This window comes from Pundamilia nyererei, unplaced genomic scaffold, assembly GCF_000239375.1.
Source record: "Pundamilia nyererei isolate P.nyererei 1_Seehausen unplaced genomic scaffold, PunNye1.0 scaffold00172, whole genome shotgun sequence".
Classification (NCBI taxonomy): Eukaryota; Metazoa; Chordata; class Actinopteri; order Cichliformes; family Cichlidae; genus Pundamilia; species Pundamilia nyererei.
In genome coordinates, this window is record NW_005187573.1 from 541,773 (window position 1) to 563,651 (window position 21,879).

General features: G+C 43.3%; 1 protein-coding gene across 2 annotated transcripts in view; it reads right to left on the reverse strand.

Moving 5' to 3' along the window:
- Positions 1–21,879, reverse strand: part of cux2b (cut-like homeobox 2b) — a 94,080-nt gene that overhangs the window by 43,341 nt on the left and 28,860 nt on the right. For both annotated transcript variants that reach the window (XM_005746077.2, XM_005746078.2), the window contains exons 2-3: positions 14,497–14,607; positions 11,037–11,084 (exon numbers count right to left, since the gene is read on the reverse strand). In XM_005746077.2, coding sequence (XP_005746134.1) covers positions 11,037–11,084; positions 14,497–14,607 — 159 coding nt within the window. The remainder of the gene's footprint in view (positions 1–11,036; positions 11,085–14,496; positions 14,608–21,879) is intronic.

The following is a 21,879-nucleotide window of genomic DNA, read 5'->3' on the forward strand; positions in this document are numbered from 1 at the left end:
ATTCATTAGGGACAAGAGCGCATAAAGACAACGTTCACCCTTCCAGCAACCGCGCGGCTCAAGCTAAACTCCACGCGTTTGCTACACTTAAGGTAGCTGCATCTGTGCTGCCTGGTCCCACAAGGAGGTCTGCAGACCTCCATGACAGGGGCACACACGCAACCTACCACAATGACTGCAATTACCCCACATCCACTGCCTTCACCAGGGGAGTGTGTGAGCATGTGTGTAAGTGTGAGAGAGGGAAAGCGAGCAACAGGACGTGCAAATATGTATGGAAGTTTGTGTGAGAGGGGGAGGAGAACCATGCACAATATTGCATGACCGCCTGTACCTGCCTCTGTGATTGTGTGTGTGTGCCTGTGGAGGCCCTCTCACACCACAGCGGCTGGCTAATTTAGTTAGGGAATAGCTGGCTGTCCTTCGGGTGAACGGACAGAGATTGGTCTCAATATGAGATGTAATAAAACAAGCCCATCACTGGATCTCGCCGCACCTTCGGCTGTCCTTCACATGTCTCTCCAGAAGAAGACACACACCCACAAATATATACACATACACACGCTGATACACAAACACACACACATTTGAGTTTATGAGCCTTTATATATAGTTCAGAAAACAGCAGAACAATTGCTGGTTTTTCCAGTTACTTTGGTTTGTCTGCAATGTGTTTGTCATTTGTTGATCACCACCATCAATAACTACAAGTATAACTAATGCCAACTGAATATCCATGAACATTTTACTTTATTTTTTATTTAACTTTTATTTATACAAGTAGTCCCATTGAGACCCAGTGTCTCATTTGCAAGAGAGCCCAGTTCCAAAAAAACATTTAAAGTACAAAAAAAAAGGATCTAAATTCGTCTAATGTACATACATATATCTTCAATCTAAACAAGCTGGTGAATGAAGTGATTATTTACCTCTCGCTGTTCTCGTTCAGGACTGAGATATTATCAGGCAACAAGTGAAAAATCCGTTATTTAAGTTGATATTTTGGAAGAACTAAAAATGGCCACTCAATTAACCTATCCCCACAGTTAGGGGGATAGGTTAATTGATTAATCTAAACTGCCCATAGGTGTGAATGCGGGAGTGAATGTGAGCGCGAATGGTTGTCTGTCTTTGTGTGTTAGCCCTGCGACAAACTGATGACCTGTCCAGGGTGTGCTCTGTCCCTTGCCCCATGACAGCTGGGATAGGCTCCAGCGACCCTGAAAAGGATAAGTGGAAGCAAATGGATGGATGGATGGATGGATGGATGGATGGATGGGTGGATGGATGGATGGGTGGATGGATGGATGGATGGATGGATGGATGGATAAAAATGGCCAAGCTTTAGAATCCACATGATTTTGACTTTGTCACCCAGACACCAGTTTGACTCATTCAAGCTTTTTTGGTATATTTTGTAACTTTGTAACATAGTGTATTATTTATTTTACTTTTGCTAATTAATGTCTCCCTGTCTTGGAGCAACAGTGACCATATAATTTCCGCTTGGATTAATAAAGGATTCTGATTCTCATGTTGCATTTCCAACATGGTAGGAGGTCATGTGGGGTGCTGCAGTGGTTAAACTAACTAGATCATGCAGTGCCTCACAGCTTGCCGCCCTTGGGGCTTCGTATCCATAAACCAGTCAGCGTACCCACGCTGAGCTTTGTCCACAGCTGGAAGGGCCTACACTGGTTCCACTGGTCTTCTTCCATTGCTCCTTGTATATTTGTTACTGTTTATAGGGGGGACAGATGGCACCAGGATGCATTATGGAGAGCCGGTAGAGGCGCTGAGCATCATTCTCCTAGGAAGCCTTTGTGTCTGGCAATCACATGAATATTTTTCTGATATGTACCACCTACTAAAACATTGTTAAAGATTATGCATCCTTTCATCCTGGCAATAGTATTCGGTGGATTCTTTCATCAGGATACTGGAAACACTATTCGGGAATAGTTTCAACATGTCTGTCTTGGTCTCCACATACCCAAGATCTCAATTCGGCTCAACATCTGTGGGAAGAACAGAGGCCCCAACTCCATACGTAACAAGACCTTCTGGAATCTCCAATTACTCACAGGTCCTATTGTCACAGGTTGGCCAATTAAAAGTTTTGTCAAAGGATTAGCCATTTCTTTAATTGTCTTAATCTCATTACAGTATTATAATCTAATGTAATCTATTGATGCACTATTCATGTATCGGATTCAAACTACTGCAGCTATAATTTTGCTGTAATGAAATGTTTACAACTTCTTGGTTATAGCAACCAACTGTAGAAAAACCAGGCCACCCAGGCGGTTCTCCCGTCTCCTTATCTCACCCTGACTGACTAACAGTGCCTCTCTGTTTGGGACTGGAGCACGGGAGAGCGCCTTCATTCCACCTGTGCTCCCGTTTGGCTGCATCTGACTCCTGTTCCTTCCTGCCAGCTGCTGGCGTCCAGAGCCAGACGACCAGCAGCTTTTTCCTCTTTGGCTGTCCCCTTAGCCCCACTCCACAAGAAGAGCTGGAACTCTCCCGTTAAATCCACAGAGACCCAATTACAGGGACTGCAGGAGAAATGACGAGGAGATGCAAAGTTACTCTGCTTTAATTGAGAATGTGTTTAACATTCTCCTCAGGCCACCGTGGCTTATGTCTCTGATGAAACACAGAGCCCTGCAGTGGGACTTTAAAACATATATCTGTTTGTGACAAAGGCAAAGCAGACTCTGATCTGTGGGCTTAAGATATTTTTGGGGGGGTGGGTGTGTGTGTGGGGGGTGGGGGGGGGTGACTTAGGAGGTCGCACTTCCAGTAGAAAATAGGAAAGGAAACGAGGAGGTCTCTTAAAAGTGTTGGCGCTGATTTGTGATCAGGACGCAACACTTTAATGTGGGGCGTACATCAGAAGAGAGTTACTTCACTTGCAGCTGCTGGTTTTAATAGAGCCACATGTTAATTAGCATTGTAGCTAATCCCATATTAAAGAGACCCAAACTGTCAGGTCACATTATAAACAATCGGTCCTAATGTTCGTGCATGTGACATTTGGAGCTGCTATCTCTTCTAGCAAAATGTTCCCTAGGTACTAATTGGCCTACTTTACGCTGTCTTTCTTTGAATTGCCACTTTCTTTATCATTTAGGATATTAGCCTTGACAAGCATCATCTCATATACCATAGGCTCACTAAAACTGGAGATGAGGTGCATCTTATTTTCCTTCTTTTTTTTTTGCAGAGGTACAGCAAAAATGGGAATAAATGTTTTATGCTAGCATGTAATACTGCGAGATCTACCTTCATGGGATATTAAATACAATTTGAAAGAAGAATAAAAAGTTCAAACACTTAGCCAGCAGCAAAGTAAGTGTAACTTTTCACCGCTTGCATTATTTAAGATAGGCTCCATCATTTTATCAATCTATCGATCTCGCACCAGAAAGATGAAAATGGAAAAATAATGAGGCCGATGAATGCTGTGTAAAGAACATCAATGTGCAAAATTTAATTATCTGTGCTGGAAAGAGCAGAGAAAATGTGTCGGCTGTTTTCTAAAACAAAAAGAAAGTGAAAAAAGGAGCAGTTAATATTTTTCCCTCTCTGCATATTTTAATTACCAGATCAATCATAACTTCGTACTGCAGCACTGCAGAGAAAAGAAAATTGCAAGTCTAAATGAAAAACAATAGATTTGCTTTAAAGTCTTCACTCTTTTGAAGTCTAAATTAAAATTTCAGGTACCTTTACAAGAGCCTTCTTCAGAAAGTTATGATATTTAATTAGCGTGTTTAGATTTTGCTGAAATTAAACTTCACAGCCGAGCATCATGTGAAATGAAGACTGGTATTCCCAGGCTTCAGGTGTGGGGGTGGGGATGGTGGGGATGGTGAGGGGGGAGGCCACTGCAGATGAACAGTGGGAATTAAATCACTTCGGCACGTGAGGCCTGTGTATCCTCTGACAGAAGCTCATGTTCTTCTGACTTGTGCTGACACCGGCCTGATCCGGTGCCGGGTCTCAGTGTTCAGTGGAGGGGAGAAACAACTTTACTCCGACTGTGTCTGTGCAGCTCCGATTCTGCGCCTGAAATCAGAGAGCCGTGCCGTAGAATCGACGGAGCAGCTCTCCCGTTCCGCCTTTTTCCTCTTCACACGAGCTTTTCCTGGTTGTGCAAGCACTGATGTTTATTTCTCCTGGCACGTCCTCGCCGGCACTGAGCCACCGATTTCACACATTTTTATTGGCTAATTTGACTGTGCTCTTGCCAGCAGCTGAGAGTGAGCCAGGACTCGGAGAATCTCAGAGACAGTGCTGCTGCGGTTCGTCCTGCTGCTGCTGCTGCTGCTGTCTGACTTAGGGTGCCTGGAGGGAGCAGATGAGGAAACAGAGGCGTTCACCTGCCTCGTAACCAGTAGCTGACCATGTTAAGACCGAGGCAAGCTCAGTCTTAGAAACTGCCTCTTGGATTAGTTACTGTGTGCTGCTGGTGAGTGTCCAGTCAGGGATGTGATTGCCTGTCTGTTAAGGTGACAGGGGTTTAGAGGAGGGGATGTACACCCAGTCAGACATCCAATAGGAGCGCTGCAGCCGGCGCTATGCGTGCGTCCATCCTCAAACATGGCTAACATTTGCACAGCAGCGGCAGTCAGGCGTGATGTCTCTGGGCTCTGAGGTTTGTGCTGTCAGGACGGTAGAAATTAAACCTGGCACTGCAGAGCAGAATGTGCTGAAACTCATCAATTCCACATGGCTAGAGAGCCAAGTGCCTATTTATAACAACCCCCCCCCCTTCTCTTCTTTACCTGGTGTGCATCCCTGACTCTAAACACGCATCCATAATGATGAATACACCCAACTGGGACGCTCCGACAGGGCATCAGTCAGGACAGGAAAACAAACACGCCAACACACACACACACGCCATCAGATCACAGCACAGCAGAGGAGGGATAAGACTGACACTGGGAAGGCTGATGGAAAGGTTGAGGCGTCTCAGCATAAAAACACCCGGCAGAATCACAACAATCAGTCACCACACAGGAAACAAACAAGGGCAGTCAGATATATTAAACTTCTACAAAAGGCCCAATATGGAGCTGAAAGATGGTGCAGCGCTGGGAAACGCTGCCACCCAACTACTGGGTTTGTTTATGTTGTCATTTACTGAATTAATGATATTTCATTTTAAAAAGGTACTGTCTGAGCTTCTGCCAAGCTGACGGATGGTAAATTCTTAAGCTATAAATTTGGCCAGAAAAAAAAAAGTGCTCACCTCTGCAGACAGAAAACATACGTAGCAAGCATATTTAAAAAGAAAACACAACCTGTGTTTTCTGTTTGGATCTGCGAGATAATGATTTCTATTTTTGTCCTTCTCGTGGAAGGCTTTATCTGTTATAGCCCTCAGTTTTATTTTATGAGAACAAACTGGTTTGGTACAAAACTGGCAGTGTTCACCAATTCTATATTTACTTGTAGCTAGCAACAAATCCCGACCTATACGAGTCACCTAGAAAAAGTAATTTGTCCATATCAAGCATTAACCTCCAGTTCTGGGAAATGAAGCGCTTGTCAAAACTGCAGTTCCTCTAGTGGCCACTTGAGGCTATCTTTAAGGAAGCTGCGGCTCTCTTCCACAGCATGTCTTTTATCCTGTTTTCCTTCTCTCACCCCAACCGGCCGCAGCAGATGGCCCCGCCCCTCCCTGAGCCTGGTTCTGCCTGAGGTTTCTTCCTGTTAAAAGGGAGTTTTTCCTTCCCACTGTCACCAAAGTGCTTGCCATAGGGGGTCATATGATTGTTGGGTTTTTCTCTGTATGCATTATTGTAGGGTCTACCTTACAATATAAAGAGGCGACTGTTGTTGTGATTTGGCGCTGTATAAATAAAATTGAATTAAATTGAATTGAATAAACTTCCATGTTAAAATGACAATTACAATAAACATTTTTGGTCTTTATAACTAATGTACTTGATAGCAGGTAGATTTTTATTATTTTCATTCATTTAAATCCTTCATAAGCCTTACAATTTTACATTGCACATTAACAGCATGCCCTCTTTGAGTGAAAGGTGAATGCTGACACAGCTGAATGTCTTTTTGTACCAACAAACCACCCAGGAAGTGCACGCTTTTGGGTGAGGGTAATTCTACTTTTATCTGTTTTTTTAGGCTTCAAAAGCCAAAGTTCACAAACCTGTGGGTGGCATCGTCCTGGCTTTATATTAAATTTATCTGTAAATATACCAACTTAAAATTCACTTGCTGATTACAATATTTTCACATTTATTATTCTGTATTTTGTCAGTTGTGCCCACAGTACCTGGCAGAAGTTACACAGGTCACTTTAAAGTTATTCCAAACAAGGATGTTGGTATAGTGCAAAAGGCTGAGCAGGTTAACCAGAGGCCCAGGTTCAAATTCACCCAGAGGCCATTTACTACATGTCTTGCACTGAATACGTTTAGAATGTAAAGTGATGTGTCAACTTAAACTAGACTATCTCTAAGAAATATCAGTATCTTCAGAAAAAGGCTATTTATTCACTGCTCATGTACAGGACTTGGCATTAGACGAAATGAAGTTGCATTGTTACAGCAGGATACAGAGCATTTGATCCAACATCCACATATAAGCTTGTTCATCTCTGATTAATCGTGATCGATAAAAGTAAACTTTAAAGTAATAGAAACTGAAACAGTGAGTGAATCGAGGTGCATTACGTTTGGCTCAAAGCAGCTTTTCTGCACTGATGTGGAGAACATGCAAGGCCATTCACCCTCAGGAGATGCAAAGGACGTAGAAGACTCAAGGAAGGTATTATCTAATGTCCAATTACACTCCCACGCCCCCTCACATCCCTCTCCCTCTTGGCTCTCCCTTCTCTCTCCTAACTTCCTTACTCTCACCTTCATTCCCTCTCCTTAGCATGAAAAGGACACAAGCGATAAACTGGGAGCAGAAAGCCGGTGGTTTACATGGCCCCGGAGCCCATTATGTTCCCCACAATAGGCTGGAGGCCGGTGCGTGCTATGAATAGGTAATGGCCTGGAGATCCTGGGCCTGGCCTGCTGCTCAATGAGCCTAAGACAGCCGAGCAGGAGACAGGCATTAGAGATACCTCGTCGGCCCAGTATGGAGCAGCCTGGTCATAGCCGGGGGGGGAAGCATGGGAGGATGGGCGAGTGGGAGTGAGTAGGAGGGTGTCGTAAATGCCCCTTACATAAGGTAGGGCATGAATAATAACACAAAGGGAATATTCAGAGGTACCTGGGAGGCACAGATCTGGTTCACTGGCACAGAAATATGAGCCTATAATGTACAAAGAAATCCACACTAGCTTGCTTTTAAAACTGTACGTAGTCTACTAGCAGCTTTTTATCAGACTGTATGACTCTGCTGCTCACTCATTCCGACACCACCTTCCCAAGTTAGCCATCCACTCATGCAATCTGTACCTAATAACCGCAAGGTTTAGCCCATGATGAAGATCTGTCTTCATTGAGCTGGAAAAGCTGTAGCGTCGCCGAGCATTTTTCCTAACGGCGCAGTCCCTCATCTATGAAAGTGCCATAGAGCCCCTCAGACAATTAGGCAGGGAAAAGCTTTATGACCGTTAGACTCACTCAGCGAGCGGCACTCTCACTGCCAGCACCGCCAGGAGCGCTGGCTCGTGCAGAAAGGTAATTACGGAGCCTCTCATAATGACACAGAGGAAGCTTGCGTCATAACACCCACAGCCTTTTATCATAGCGCTGTAATTAATTATCATCCTTTACTCTTTGATTCATTCCACTATTCATAACATATTCATACATTCAAGAGAAATTATCATTTCCTTCAGGAATTAATCAAAAAGGAGGAAAAACTGGTCGGCTCTCGATGGATGATCAAAGATGGTGGTCGTCTACCTCGCCGCGTGGAGTACGGGAGGGCAGCTCAGGGCGAGGCATTATGGGCAAAGGTCTCCACTCAGCTCTTATACTCGTGGACAAATTATCTGCAAGAAGCCTTAAACGAGGATGAAAATACAGTTGCAGAAGCTTTTAACGACAAAAACAAAAAAGCACGAAAGCAGATATGACAATCCAAACAACTGTTTTGTCTTTTTTATTGCACATTTCTGGTGCCGCTCTCCAGCATGAAAGGTCATATTACCAGCACAGTCCACCTTTCCAGACAAGACACAGCAGCCATTTTGAGATGTCTTAATTCATTTGAAAAAGACCTCCAAAGCTCACACAGAAAAACAAGCAACCACAACAACAACAATATACATGAAAACATTGTCTTCCCTCACATCATCACTTTTAGCACCTCAGGGGAAGAAATGGCACAGTTAGACTCATAAACAGGTGTCCACCGGCCCCCAGCTCGCACTGCTTTAATAGCTGTTTGATGTTTTTGATGTCTAGTCAGCTCGATCGTACCTTACTGCTTGATAATGAGGGCCAATAATGATTCCTGAGCTTGAGGGGTTAATGGCATGTAACCGGCAGAGCTGCTAATTACACGTTACAAACTATTTATCAGAATCTCCATCTGCGCAAGCACCACAACTCTCATTGTGCACGCTAAATTACTCTACGGATTATCATTGTAAAGCAAGTTTCAGTAATTAGGGACCCATACTGCTGTTTTCTTTTTCCGAGATCGCCGAACGACATCAAGAGGAGAGGAGAGAAAAATAGAATGAGTGCTTAATTTGGGCCTGATATTCAGATTGTCCGGATGTGAGGAGGAATCTGCCTCTCTCCTGCAAACATACCAGGAATCACGGTTCGTCCTGAGGGGAGTTTATACTCTAAAGTGAGAGGGAGGTGTAAATTGCACTGAGAAGCCCGCGAAGTCTCGGTGAGAGTCGGCAAAGTCTGTTTTTCCTGTATGTTCAGATGGCAGCGAGAGCTCTGAGAGAGAGAGCTGTGTGAACAGCGCAGTCCAACGGGCCCCGGCTCTCCAGCGATCGGTTATTTGAGAAATAACTGTCATATCCCTCAGCCCCAAAGGTGTGCCTGAGACCATGGAGACGTGTACCATCTCCTCTTCTTCGCCGTAAATTTTTATTAAAATTACCTTCTTAATAAGACAGTGTTCATTATAAAACCAAAAACGCCGGTCTCCCAGGGCCCTGTGGATTAATAAGGACAGCGGTGTATTTTAAGCCGTAAACTCAGCTCCTCACTGTCCTTAATCTCCTTCCTACTTCACAAGGCCAAATTAACACCTCTCCTCAGCTCTGACGGGACCTCATTAGCAAACTTCCAGGGAAAGAAAAGAGGAGAGCAGAACGAAAGGAGAAAAAAAAAAGAGAGAGGAGAAGAAGGAGGGAAGCGACCAATGACAGCCACCAGCTCTGGGATTAACCCTTTCTCCTCCTCCAGCTCTGCGGAAAAACTAGGTCGGCAACGTGTTTCTAATCAGTCGCCTGGTTAGTGATAATTAGAAGGCGAGATTGGACGGGAGAAGAGAGGGAAAGTGGGTGGGGAACATTGAAATGAAAAAAGAAAAGAAAGGGAACCTGTCATGTCGCAAACACTTCAAAGGAGCCGACTTCTCCTTTAGAAGTGGCATGATGAGGGTCCAAATACCAAGAGGCACTCCTCTGGGCCTCCGAACTGCAATGAGGGAGGGGAAGAAAAGGGGGGCAGGGACCCAGTTTTTTCTCCTCCTCGCAAGTATGCATCCTCACACACGCACACGCAGAACACGCCGGGACTATTCTACGGTTCACCACCTGTACAGTGCACCTGCAGGGGAGCTTCGGTCTATCCCAAACCACACAGCCAAATAAGCACATCCAACTCCAACCTTCCCTTCCACTGTCTCCCCCTGCAGCAGCAGCAGGTCGAGGTCCCACGGCTTACACTGAGGTCGAGCAGACTACCGCTGGGTAAAGTTCACAAGCCTCTGCAAGCTGTTTGACATTACCAATAAGGTCAAAGTGTATCAGAAAAACACCAGAGGATTAGATTATTATGGTGTGCTTAGTTGCCTGCTGCACCCTGCGATCAAAAAATAGCTTTTTTGCTTTGCAAGCTGGCTTACTTATAAATGTGCAGAACACGAGCCTGTGGTAGTTACACAAGAGAGACCAAGAGGTACCCAGAGAGGCCTGCAGCTAACATGAAAAAAAGAAAAAAATCATTGCTCATTATCAGCCATCTATTTTATCTACTATGAAACATCTCGAGACTCCCAGTTGTCAGACATCAATGGTGCTTAAATTAATCCTTTGGGTTCCTGTTTGCACAATAAAGATATGGAAGGGTGCTTCTGATATTTGTGGAACTTTACAGTCGGAGTAATTGAATTAGCACAGAAATCAACCACAGGGTGCTGAATGTGATAGCTCCTGCCAGAAAACACGCTTACTTGGGCATAGTCAATTATAAAGCATTAAAAAGAAGCTGCCAATAATCGCTTCCAAGAGATCTGAACAATCCATGCCGAGTGTTCTAATGTTTACCGATGATGAGGCTTTCAGGTTAGCGCTGAGCGGGAGTTTAGAAGGGGGAGAACGAGACTGGAAACATATTTGTGGTATCATTTCCATAAGCCTCTGCTTCGTGGACCATAATGCAGCTCACAAATGTGATTTATGACCTTGGTTTAATGGCTAGAGCAGAGTCTTGGTAGGTATCAGATGACTTTTTCAATATGGCGACGTCAGAGGGGGCACGCTGAATGCACCATCACAACAGGAAATGAGGGCTTGTCTCAGCCAAGAAAATATGAGAAGCCAGATATCTGATCATCTAATGGCAGATAGATGCTACTTCACTTTGACAGAAAAGGCATCAGTCAATAAGCACCAGATGAGCAGTAACATGAAAAGCACGCCATGGATTCCTTGCCCTATCAATCAAGTGTTTCTTTCCAGGAGCACAGTGGTCTGCTTTGGTCAGTGTGCTAAGCAAGAGTGTCTCCTTTCAGTAGATTATAATGTTATGCAGACAAAGCCTCAGACATCGTCGATAAAAGCGCTGAATCTGCTAAATCTGCTGCTGAATCAGTGATCCGTAGCATGCAAAAGTCGTGCGACTCACCTGGGCTTGGAAACTCTTGAGAACAGGTGCCACCATCTCCCGGACTTCCTGTGTACAGACAAAAAAAACTGTCTCAGCACTTTGTCGTTTTTGCACACACTCCACCTGTCTACCAGTCCCAGTGCGGCACAAACATAAGAAAGAGCACGTTAATGGATTCTCACCACAGCTTCCCTCACATTGCACGTGTGCTGCCGGTGAGTTACGTCGTAATGGGGTGTGAGTATTAGTGGTTAAACCTGAAGAGTTTGAGTGGGCATGTTTCAAAAGTGGGGCTTTCCACTAGCTAGAGATCCAGACGTGTGCGAGCTCTCGCAGCCTCAGGTAAGGGGATTGTGCTGCCAGTGGTGACAGCCTGATCCTGTCTTAAACGCCTGTATTATACTGACAAGATTACAGCAGCGCACTACAGGCTGAGATAGGCAGGCAGCATAGCAAATAGCTTGAAGGTTAATTTATAAAATATAAAAATATTCCCTTTGAATTCAGCCTACATGTCAATAGTTGATCATTTCAAAGGAAGATGATGAAAAAGGACTAAATCATATCTGTATCTCTCTTAGGTTTTGCTTTTCATGTACTCGGTTCAATCTACCTTAATTGCCATTTTGCTTTACAAAAGCAAGGTGCATCGAGGTCTCAGCACATTTTTAATGTAAAGCAGAAGAACATGAAAATAAGTGATGTCTATATAGCTTCTTAGTAGGTATTAAAAATAGCCCAGAACATAAATAATGACACATGAAATTCTACATGTTGTTAAAATCGTATTGTGATGTATTAAGTGTAATGGTTAGGATAGTTTGACATCCGCCCCTTTTAGTAGAATTTAGTAGCGTCTGAAAGTATGATTAGTCAGGATGTGACAAAAAAATGCTCTCTTTCACTTTTTCTACTCTTGGTCCTGCATGATGTCAATGTGAGGGGATATCCCTGTTGTAGTCACCTGAGCCATACACCTCTGGATGTAAGAATTCAAGCCCCACCCACCTGATGTTCAAACCTCTTGTAGTCAGAAGAAAGTTTTCTTAAAGGGAGGGGAAAAACGGCTCGCTTCAGACAGAAGATAAGACGAGCTCAATAAATATTATATTTTAACTGTGAATTATGCAAAGCTATTCAGGTCCAAGAACATAAATATGGAACTAGAAAATGAGCATAACGGGTCCTGGTTAAATAAGATATTTTTAGTACCCCTAAATAATGACAAGACAAGAACTGATTGTAAACAGAAGAAATATTATAGCTTATGTTCGCTTCAAATGACATTCACATTCCAGTACTTACACTGAAAGACGCATTGCTTGTGTTTAATAGTTTCTCTCCGTGGTGCTAACCACAAAGAGATCTCATATCTGACTACACTGTAGTTAATGCAATGAAATTTCATTAAGGAAAGCTATTCAGGACTGGTTCCAGATTGTCCAGTTCATCAGAATCATATGGCTCCAAGTGCATCACTCCTTTTTACCAGTGCCAACATGTTTCTTTTGACAGCTACATATTGAAAAATAATCAACATTAGCTTTTAATAAGTGGGGCACACCTCAAATACTTATTTCTCCTTTAGTTTCTACACTGTGTTCAAAACTCTAACATAATAAAAACTGTTTTGTTGTGGCTCAGCTAAGAAGAATCAATAACAGTATCGGTATCAAGTCTTATCAATATCTATCGCCAGTCCTCATTCTACGGCAGCCCTGAGAGGTCAAATGCATTGCAACTTAAGAAAACGTCAGCATATAGAAAAGCTACCAAAAAAAAAAACTACACACAAAAAACACAACGGAAAGAGAAAAGATAAAATGCAACTCAAGCGTTTCTGTGGAGACGATAACGTGACAAGCTGCGAAAGTGACAAGCTAACAATAAACGACTAATAGCAAACACGTAGCTACAGTATTGCATGAACCATGTGACCTTACCTTTTTCTCCCTCACGGCACTGATTAATCCTTCTTTTAAGCGTATCTCAGCGGCGCAACCCTTCGCATGTTTTAGTTTCTGTCGCTTCTGCAGCTGTTTTGTCACCTTAATGCCTCCTCCCCCCCCCAAAACATCTGTTGTGCTTTGACTCTCAGGGCCACCGTATCATTCGCTTTAAAGTCTTAATTAAGGAATCTCATCATTGGCAAACAACAACTTCAACATTTAAATTTGACTTTGGCTTAAGGTAGAATTTTTTTGTTTGTCCCTCAACAAGAAAATCTAAGAATTACAGATGAACTATTAATTAAGAAATAAAATAAAGAGGGGAAAATAGTGCTGGTGGCAAGACAGCAGAAGGAAGGAAGTAGCAAGAGGCTATATGAAAAGATCAATGCAGAGTCAGTGGTCCACACCGCTTCAGCTGAAGACAAACAGTGGATGTAAAGAAACACAAAGCTATGAGATTACATGTGAGATTATGGCTAAGAAGCTAAAAGGGCCTGCTTCATCACTGTAGCAAACTTTAGGGATGCTACTTGTATGTTAGCCTAGCTTTGGAGTAAAATACACAATTTATCTGAGCATCTGTTGAGACTTTTTTTTTTTTAGAACAAGAACACATCACACGTGTGTAAACAACATGTGTAAAAACATGTTGAGAAATAGCTTGGGTAATGTGTATATGTAATAATATTCTAATTAGCCACGTGCTTGGTTATGGTAATTAGCCATGTGGAGCTTTGTTTTAAGAGACTGCAAAATATGCTATTCTAGTGAAAGCTGTTAGAAGAGAGTTCAGAAAAAGAATGAACTGAAGATACATCAGACTAACGGAGTTCACTTGTTGTTAAAGGAAAGGAAAGTAGCTGCTTTGATAGCTCAGTGTATATCACAACTTGTGTCTGGTTCTGTATTGTAACATACAACCAGAGACAAAGTAGTGAACCCTAACAGGCGGGATGGTGCAGAGGGGGATGCGTCCTAATCAGCATTCATCACATTGTTTTGTCAGAATCCCTTTCCTTAATGGGTTTGGAGAGACACCTGTTCCTGATCCATCTCATAAACCTAGAGATATATCAACATCCACTGCCAACTCTGACACCAAGATAACTTTTTCATAAAGTGGTGCTTTAGCTTTGGAGTTGAAAGCAACCAGCACAGTCGTGCTTACCTTTTTTTGCAAATGAGCCCCCTCAACCCTCATCGCACCAAGCCAGAGGCTAATACTGCAAGGCCTCAGCATTTAAATATTAACTGATCTACTGGAAAGGGGAAGGGAGGAGGCTAACCCTGATTTCTCGCAAGTGCTGCGCACTGTTAACATACAGTATGCTAATGCAGGCTTTACAAGAGAAATAATTCCCTGTTCAAAAAGGTATGTGCGGGGGCTTGAGCAGCTGCAGTGATGCAGACAGTCAGTACCTGCTGAGGTGAAGATGAGCAAAATGGCACATAGTTGAAATAATGTAGGGGGGTCATATGTGTGTATGTGTGAGACAGTGTAAGGGGTGGGGGGGTGCCAGACTCACCTCAGGGACATTTCTCTTGAACTCTCTGCTCAGCTCTACCAGGTGCTTGTGGGAATGTTCACTCTCCTCTTGTCGACCCGCCAGTTCAGACGCTGCAGAGTTTAGCTCCCTCTACAAAACACACAAAAGACAGACAAACGGTGAGACGGGGGGAGAGAGAAACAGAGCGAGACAGAGAGAGAGAGGGCACTTTAGGGAGCCGGCCAAAGCTCATCCAGTAAAGCTTAAGAGTGTACATAAATAAAAATACACTGCTGAATATTAACAATGTAATCCTTCATGATCTCACAGCAGTAATACTTACAGCTAGCCCTGGCCCATAAATAATTAAGCCAAAATAAATCCAATGCCTACAGTAGCAGAAGGCCTTTTAGATAATCAGTATTTGAAATAATCAATACGCTTGCAACAGCTATAGAGCGCCAGTGAGCGAATGGGGTGAGAGGGTGAGAGAGAGCAAGGGAGGGAGGGGGTCACATGTTAAGGCCCAATAACCTGACAAACACCCTTATAAACAAATGGAGCTTCCTTCTGAAATGAGTGGCTGTTTTTTAAGCCCGGCCGAGACCTGATTCAAACACACGAGCGCCTCACATGCTGTAGTAATTACCACAGGTCAGATCTATTTTCAGCCTCTTTTCCATCTCTCTCCCCCATCGCCCGCACCAATCTTTATATTGATCCCGCTCAGATTTTCAATACGCGACAGCAGCCTCCATAGCTTTAAACCACATTACCCTTTTGCTACAACAACGGGCCCCAATTGCTATTCCATTAATGTCACATCGGTTGCTTACATATCTGTAGTCATAGCAAAACGAGAGCTCCGCCCTGCCGACATGTCTGATCCGCTATGCATAGCTGCCTGTGCAGCAGGCCCCTTCATCAGAACCTTGCATTCACCGTGGACTCAGCTGCACCACATGCCATCCGCAAATCCAATATTATTGATCAGTCATCCAATTCCCGGCTCTTTCAGCAAACAGAAAAAAAAGGGAGAAAGCAGATTCGAACTCTGCTTTCCTACACCGAGCAGTGAAACAGACAGCAGTGTATTCCTCTTAGTTTGGACTGTGATTATCAGTAATTGACGAGGCTCTTCTTCTCTTGTAACTGCTGGGTTACAATATAAAAAGTGGAGTAGGGGATTCAATTACCACTACGAAGTTATATATGACGCCGGGAAATTAAATTGACTGTGTTTTAATTAATCTGCAGTCTTACTTAAAGGCAATTTAATAAATCATAACACGACAAGGAGGAGAGGGAAAAAAGTCAGATAATGGAAGGATGAAGCTTCCAACCAGCCGTGGCCTCGTGGGATGGTGACAGCCTGTCGGTTGGAGAAGCGGTCTGTTAATTGAAGGGCTGCTGGTTCAAGTCCCTGGACTGGCGAGTCAAAAAGGGGCTAAAGTAGGAATGTGCACGGTCTTAAGCGAGATGCTATACACTGAGACTCTAACGCCACAACTTTACCAATTTGTCTACAAGAAAGGTACCTGACTGATGCTATCGCCTCGGCAGTAAAAGTTTGTTGCGACAGCATGCAAGCCTTGAGGACATTTACAACCTTGGCGCTGTATTGGCCAAGGTCCATGCTCCTGAGATGTGACGAGCAGCGTCCAATGTCAAAGCTACAGCTTTAATGCCCATCAATCCACCCCAGGTTCCTCTACAGGAGGTTATATTAAACTTATCCCACTAACTCTTTCTTCTCCAACCGTCTTAGCCTATAAAATGTTCCACAGAAGTCCATTTAAATGTTAGGTATGGCATTATTGTATGTCACAAAACTATAACAGCATTTTATTCTTTCTGACTTCCTGACTCTTTCATTGGCGTTCAGCCTCAATGCAACACACTGAATCTTTAAATTTGTTCAATCAAAACAACACTTTCAGTCATTAAAAGGTTAAAAACCATACAACTAAGTAACTGATCCATCACTCCAATATCACTATCAGCCCATTTATCAGCCCAGTTGACATATGCAATGAAAGCAGTGAGAGCCAAGCTGAGGTCTAAAACTTTCAATTTAACTTTTTTGAGTGCCCTAACATGTAAAAAAAAATCAGATTTAATTCATGCAGCTTTGTTTATTTTCTATAGATCTTAAACTTGAACTGTCGAACTGTGTCCAGTTGTTGAATTATAGTAATTTTATAACAACGCACATGGATAGTCATGTGTAACATGTTTGCAAAGGATTTAATTTCTGACAAAAACTTCACTTTCCAAGAAATCGGTGATCGATCACTGAACACAGAGCGTCATCGCCACAGGCTAAAAACGGAAAAGTCACAAGCATCACTACAAGGGGGCAAATGTTCCTGACTGGCCAGGTTGCACCTCCAGGCATGTGCTGCTGTGCTAAGCTGCAGTTTTCCGCTCATAGCCAAGAGGTTTGCTGGATGAAGATTTTTAGCAAAAAAAGAAGTTAACAAATATTGGAAATATTGGAAAGTCTGGTTCTTCTCGACTGCATCATTTCTTGGTTGTTTTTGTGGCAGCAGCCAATCTCTGTTAGCGTCTTTGCTCATTTTTCCCCATATGCATCGCATATTGAGATTGATGTTTATCATTTGTGTCACTTTAGCAAAAGCTAAATATAAAAAAAAAGAAAAACATTTTTTAAATGTATTTGCTATCCTGGACATAAAGTAAAAGCACTGGTATAGACAGTTTCACTACAGGTGATGCCATAAATATATAAAAACATATAAAATTATATTTTTTCACTGTTCACAAAGCCTTAGATGAGACTGCTCTCATGTGGTATATATGCAACATATAAACCAGTGGCCAACTGAACAGATTAGGTGCACGCAAACAAAGAAATAAGACGAGCTAGAAGATACATAGTGCAAGTGTAGTTTTGTCTTTTAAGGAAGACTGCTAACAATACGAATAATAGACATTACCACCCATTTTATTCTGGGTCAGTTGTTTTCATAGCTCACTGTAGTTATTTTCTATGTGTGTCTGGGTCTGTGTGAAATTGCTTTGCATTAATACAAAAAGAAACTAAAGAAAAACTTAAACTGCAGCAATGCAATGTGTAGTTTTCAAGTAATGACAGGTCAAGTTGAAGTCAATCATGCCTAAAAGGCTGCGTGCCTTGTATTTATACCAAAGACCAACGTAACATGTTTGAACATCTACCCTTGTCAAAACGTCCCAATATTTATGATACGTTTGGTGAGAAGGAAATGTGTCTTTCCTTGTAAATCGTGCTGTCACAGAAGGAAAAAAAAAAAGAAAGAAAAAGGGCATGGCTGTACAGGATAAGGCGACAGGACTTTATAAATTCCTGTTAGTCCTCACAGTCCATCTGGGATGAGCCTTCCTGGAGATTAGAGAGTCGGCTTTCAGAAGCCGGCCAACCTCCACTAGATTCAAATGGCCCTAGACTGGCTAATCTTGCCAAGAGAAAATTCCTCAAGAAGTGACTTTGAGTGGATTTTATAAGTACTTAAGATATAACAGTGTGGTTTTTCTGAGTCTGCCCGTGCGTCAGTGGCTTCGCCGTAAAGCTGGGCTCACTTTTATTGCAGCTCAGCTGATGAGAATGGTGGATACTCATGCAGTATGCAAGTCAAACAGTGCAGTCATTATGGCACGGTTATTTTGAAAGCATCCCCACAGTTTCTAGACCATTACGAGGGAGGGGAGCCTGGGCAACAGCCCATCAAATGAAACCTACTGCCTGTCTTTCTGGAAAGAAGTGAGGCAGAACAGACGGTTTGCTACTTTGGTTGTCTTGTTCAGACTGATGATGGGAGAAACTCACAATATAGTGTTGCTGAAATAGCAATGCTATCTCCGGAGACAAAAGATACTGAGGAAGACTTTTCCTCTGCTTTCTAATCAGATGTGATCCGTTTCAACCTACAACCAGGGGACCTTCAAGATCCCTGATAAAATTCACTTATCTCCCTTCATTATGTTGGGCTTCATCCTTCACAGGATCAATTGCATGAACATGTAGATTTCTTCGTCTTAAAAAAAGAGGAAGAAAAGGCAAGTTGCAACAAGCTGTGCAAAGAGGAGTTTCTCAGTAATCATTTGACAGGTTTTAAAAAGGGCGATTGGGACCAAATTTTCAGTGTGTGGCAGTCAGGTCAATACAGAGCTCCTGTCATTAAGCCTCTGCCAGTCAAACATCCAGCCATAATTGATGAGTTTCCCCTGGGAGGGCGGAGCTGTCACTGGGACCAGAGGAGGCAGGAAAGAGGGATTTTGAGAATGGAACCAGTCCTGGTGTGCTCCCATCGATACGTGAGAAGAAGGCAATCTTGGTGACTCGAAAACAAAGACCAAGAAAGAAGGAGCTTAGTGGTTTTAACAGGCTAGATCTGCACCCTATTGGCAGCCTGTAAACGGACTAGCGGCTCAATGACCAGCTAAACACAAGGGAAGGAAAAAATAGCTGTGAAACCATGACTCATATATCCTTTGGCTTACAAAAGCAGACTGTGGCCTTCTGACACTGACCAAAGACGGACCCCATAGTGGAGCCATCAGATGATATGATAAAGCAGCTGTTTATATTACATTAAGAGGTCTGAGGTTTATGCAAAGCGTGTTGCAGCGAAGGCTACAGGCACAGATCCTTTCAGACTCCATAGGGTGAGAGAAGCAGGCAAGAAACTGGAGGTTAGAGGTGGCAAGAAATCTGACACACAAAAAAAGACAAAGCGAGTATGTTATGTTTCTTTAAATGATGATTCTAGGCAAAGGGAAGTTGGATAAAAGCTAATTAACACAATTGTTCTTGACAAAAAAAAAAGTGGAGCAAAATGATGTGCTGTAGCAATCTGTGCAAGCAGGAATGTTTTAGGTAAAATCCAGGACTCGCTAATGTGTTATGTTGGAGTAGATTTGACATTGATTCATTAAACCTAGCTCATCTTGATTACATCTGTGGTGGTAAGCTATTTTCTGGCCTTTCACAAAGACAAGCCGTGGTGGAAAATGTTGACAACTGTGCAAAAAAAAGAAAACTAGCAAGGTACTGCATTGAGGTAGACTGAGTCAAAATCACTATTGTGTGCAGTGGGCTTGGACAGCACAAATTAAATAGGGAAAAAACAGGAAGGAGGAGGAGAGAGGGGAAAATGCAGATGGGGGTATTATTTTTCTTTTTGTATCCCATCTAATTGCAATCATAGGCAGATGTCTGAAAGTGTGACAGCATCAGCAGAATTGCTGCTGAGAGCACAGAATCTTTGTCTAAAAATAATCAGACATTCTGTGTGCTGCTGTTTGTTATAATGGTAATCGATGCTGGAGGCTTTGAATTCCATCAATTTATAGATCCACTCTGTTCTGCCTGGTGACTGTACTGCCTCACAACCCCCACCGCATACGCACACTGACACAACAACACACACTCTTTGCACGCAAGGTCTTGCACAAAAGAGCGATTTGGCACACATGTGTGCGCACAGACACATGTGCGCTGACATCTGCACACGGGGGGCTGCAGCGAACGAGGCAGAGCGGGGACCAGTATGTGATTAAGATAAGTGTAGTTTCCTTTCATACTTTCCTTATCGCTTCTCATTCTCTGTGAGGCACAAGATTGTCCATAGCAGCCTCAGATTAGCCCCGCATCTGAGACGCCACATTCGAGAGGGCAGACTGATCAATAAATCAAATCACTACAATCAATGGCCCCAATCACTGCAGTCTAGTCTGGCCTCAACATTATGATTGGCAAACGCTCCCAGCCGCTAACGGCGGAGGGAGTGGTTTGGCTGAAGGGGTTAGAGGAGCTCGGGGAGAGGCGCACGTTGGCGCCTGTCCATATGAAAGATCCAAAATGAACTCTTATCTGGCCTCCTTGAGCTGAGCGTCAGTTAAGGGCACAAACAGACAGCGTGTGTCTATGTGGGTGCTAGACCGCCCAGACAAACCCAGCAGGGAGGAGCTTCTGACCTCCGCGACCCCACACTTGGAATGTGAGCTGAGCATGCAGCTTCTGACAGGGATGCTGTGGGGGGGGGCGGGATGCTATCACCTGGCATCCCCCTCCATCTGTTTATTCCCCGAACTGATGCTTCGTTAGTTTTGCTCTACATCATTTCATGTCACCATCACACTGCGGTTCAACCAAACTACCCAATACCCACTATTACCCAATATTTCCCAGTTCGTTTAAACAACTGTGAGTGCCACATGGGGTTGAGCTTAACCCAAGATAAAGATTTAGAAAAAGTTACAAAGTATACGGTCTACCCACAAAAATATTATCTAAACATGGTTATGAAGAGGTCTGCACTGAAAATCTGCCAAACACTGACTGCCAACGGCTAATTAAAGAGAAATAAGGCGCAAATAAGCAGCTTCCACACACAGCTATTTGCATACACATCTGTTAGGTAAGGTAACACAGACTTGCCTCAACTTTATATTCAATTCAATTCAATTTAGTGACAAATCACAACAACAGGTAAATACCCAACAATAATACAGACAAAACCCCAACAATCAAACGACCTGCTATGAGCAAGCACCTGGCGACAGTGGGAAGGAAAAACTCCTTTTTAATAGGAAGAACCCTCCAACACAATCAGGCTCAGGGAGGAGCAGCTATGTGCCGTGACGGGTTAGCAGTTAGCAGAGGAACACAGGACAAACATGAATGTCTGTGGGCAATAAATCTGTTAAAGTATCATCTGTAAAGACAATTTCCTTGTTTTCATGGGGAAAAAGGCAGAATGAGTGACCACAAAAAAATAAAGACGAGAGAGAATAAACCATCAGCTATCAGCCAAATCATAATTTTTGTATCTGCCCAGAAAATCACAAACCATGCATATTTCAGTCAGAGAGCTCATATTTGAATTTACTGATTTATTAAAGCAACAGAATATAGCGAGAGTTCAGCTCTGAAATCATCTCTTCCCAAAAATATGACACACGTAGAATCTGGGACATGATAAGTAATTATCCCTCAGAGCCCACAGGTGAATGTTGGGGTAGTGGAGGGGCAGCGATGCAGGACAGCAGCAGGCCTGACATGTCTGAGGAGGCGATAGGAAATTCTGCAGCTTAAACAGACTTCGAATGATATGAAGACATGATGCCTTCCTTTCCTTTTCCCTTGCCATTGCCTTATTACATTTGTGGGAGTAGAGTAATCACAGGATTGGAGGTTTGATCCCATGCTCATTGCGCACGTCATATAAAAGCGTACAAGCTGCAGCTGAAAAATGCTGCAGCAGTCATGCAGGAACTGTGTATAATAAGCATGTGTGCTCCGAGTGTCCAATAAGTCTCCTTTCACCTCCTCTGATACAATTTATGTCTCCTTGTGAGGTCCTGACACCGAGGTTGGGAACCCTAGCTCCGTCCACTGTGTAGCAGCAATGCTGACTG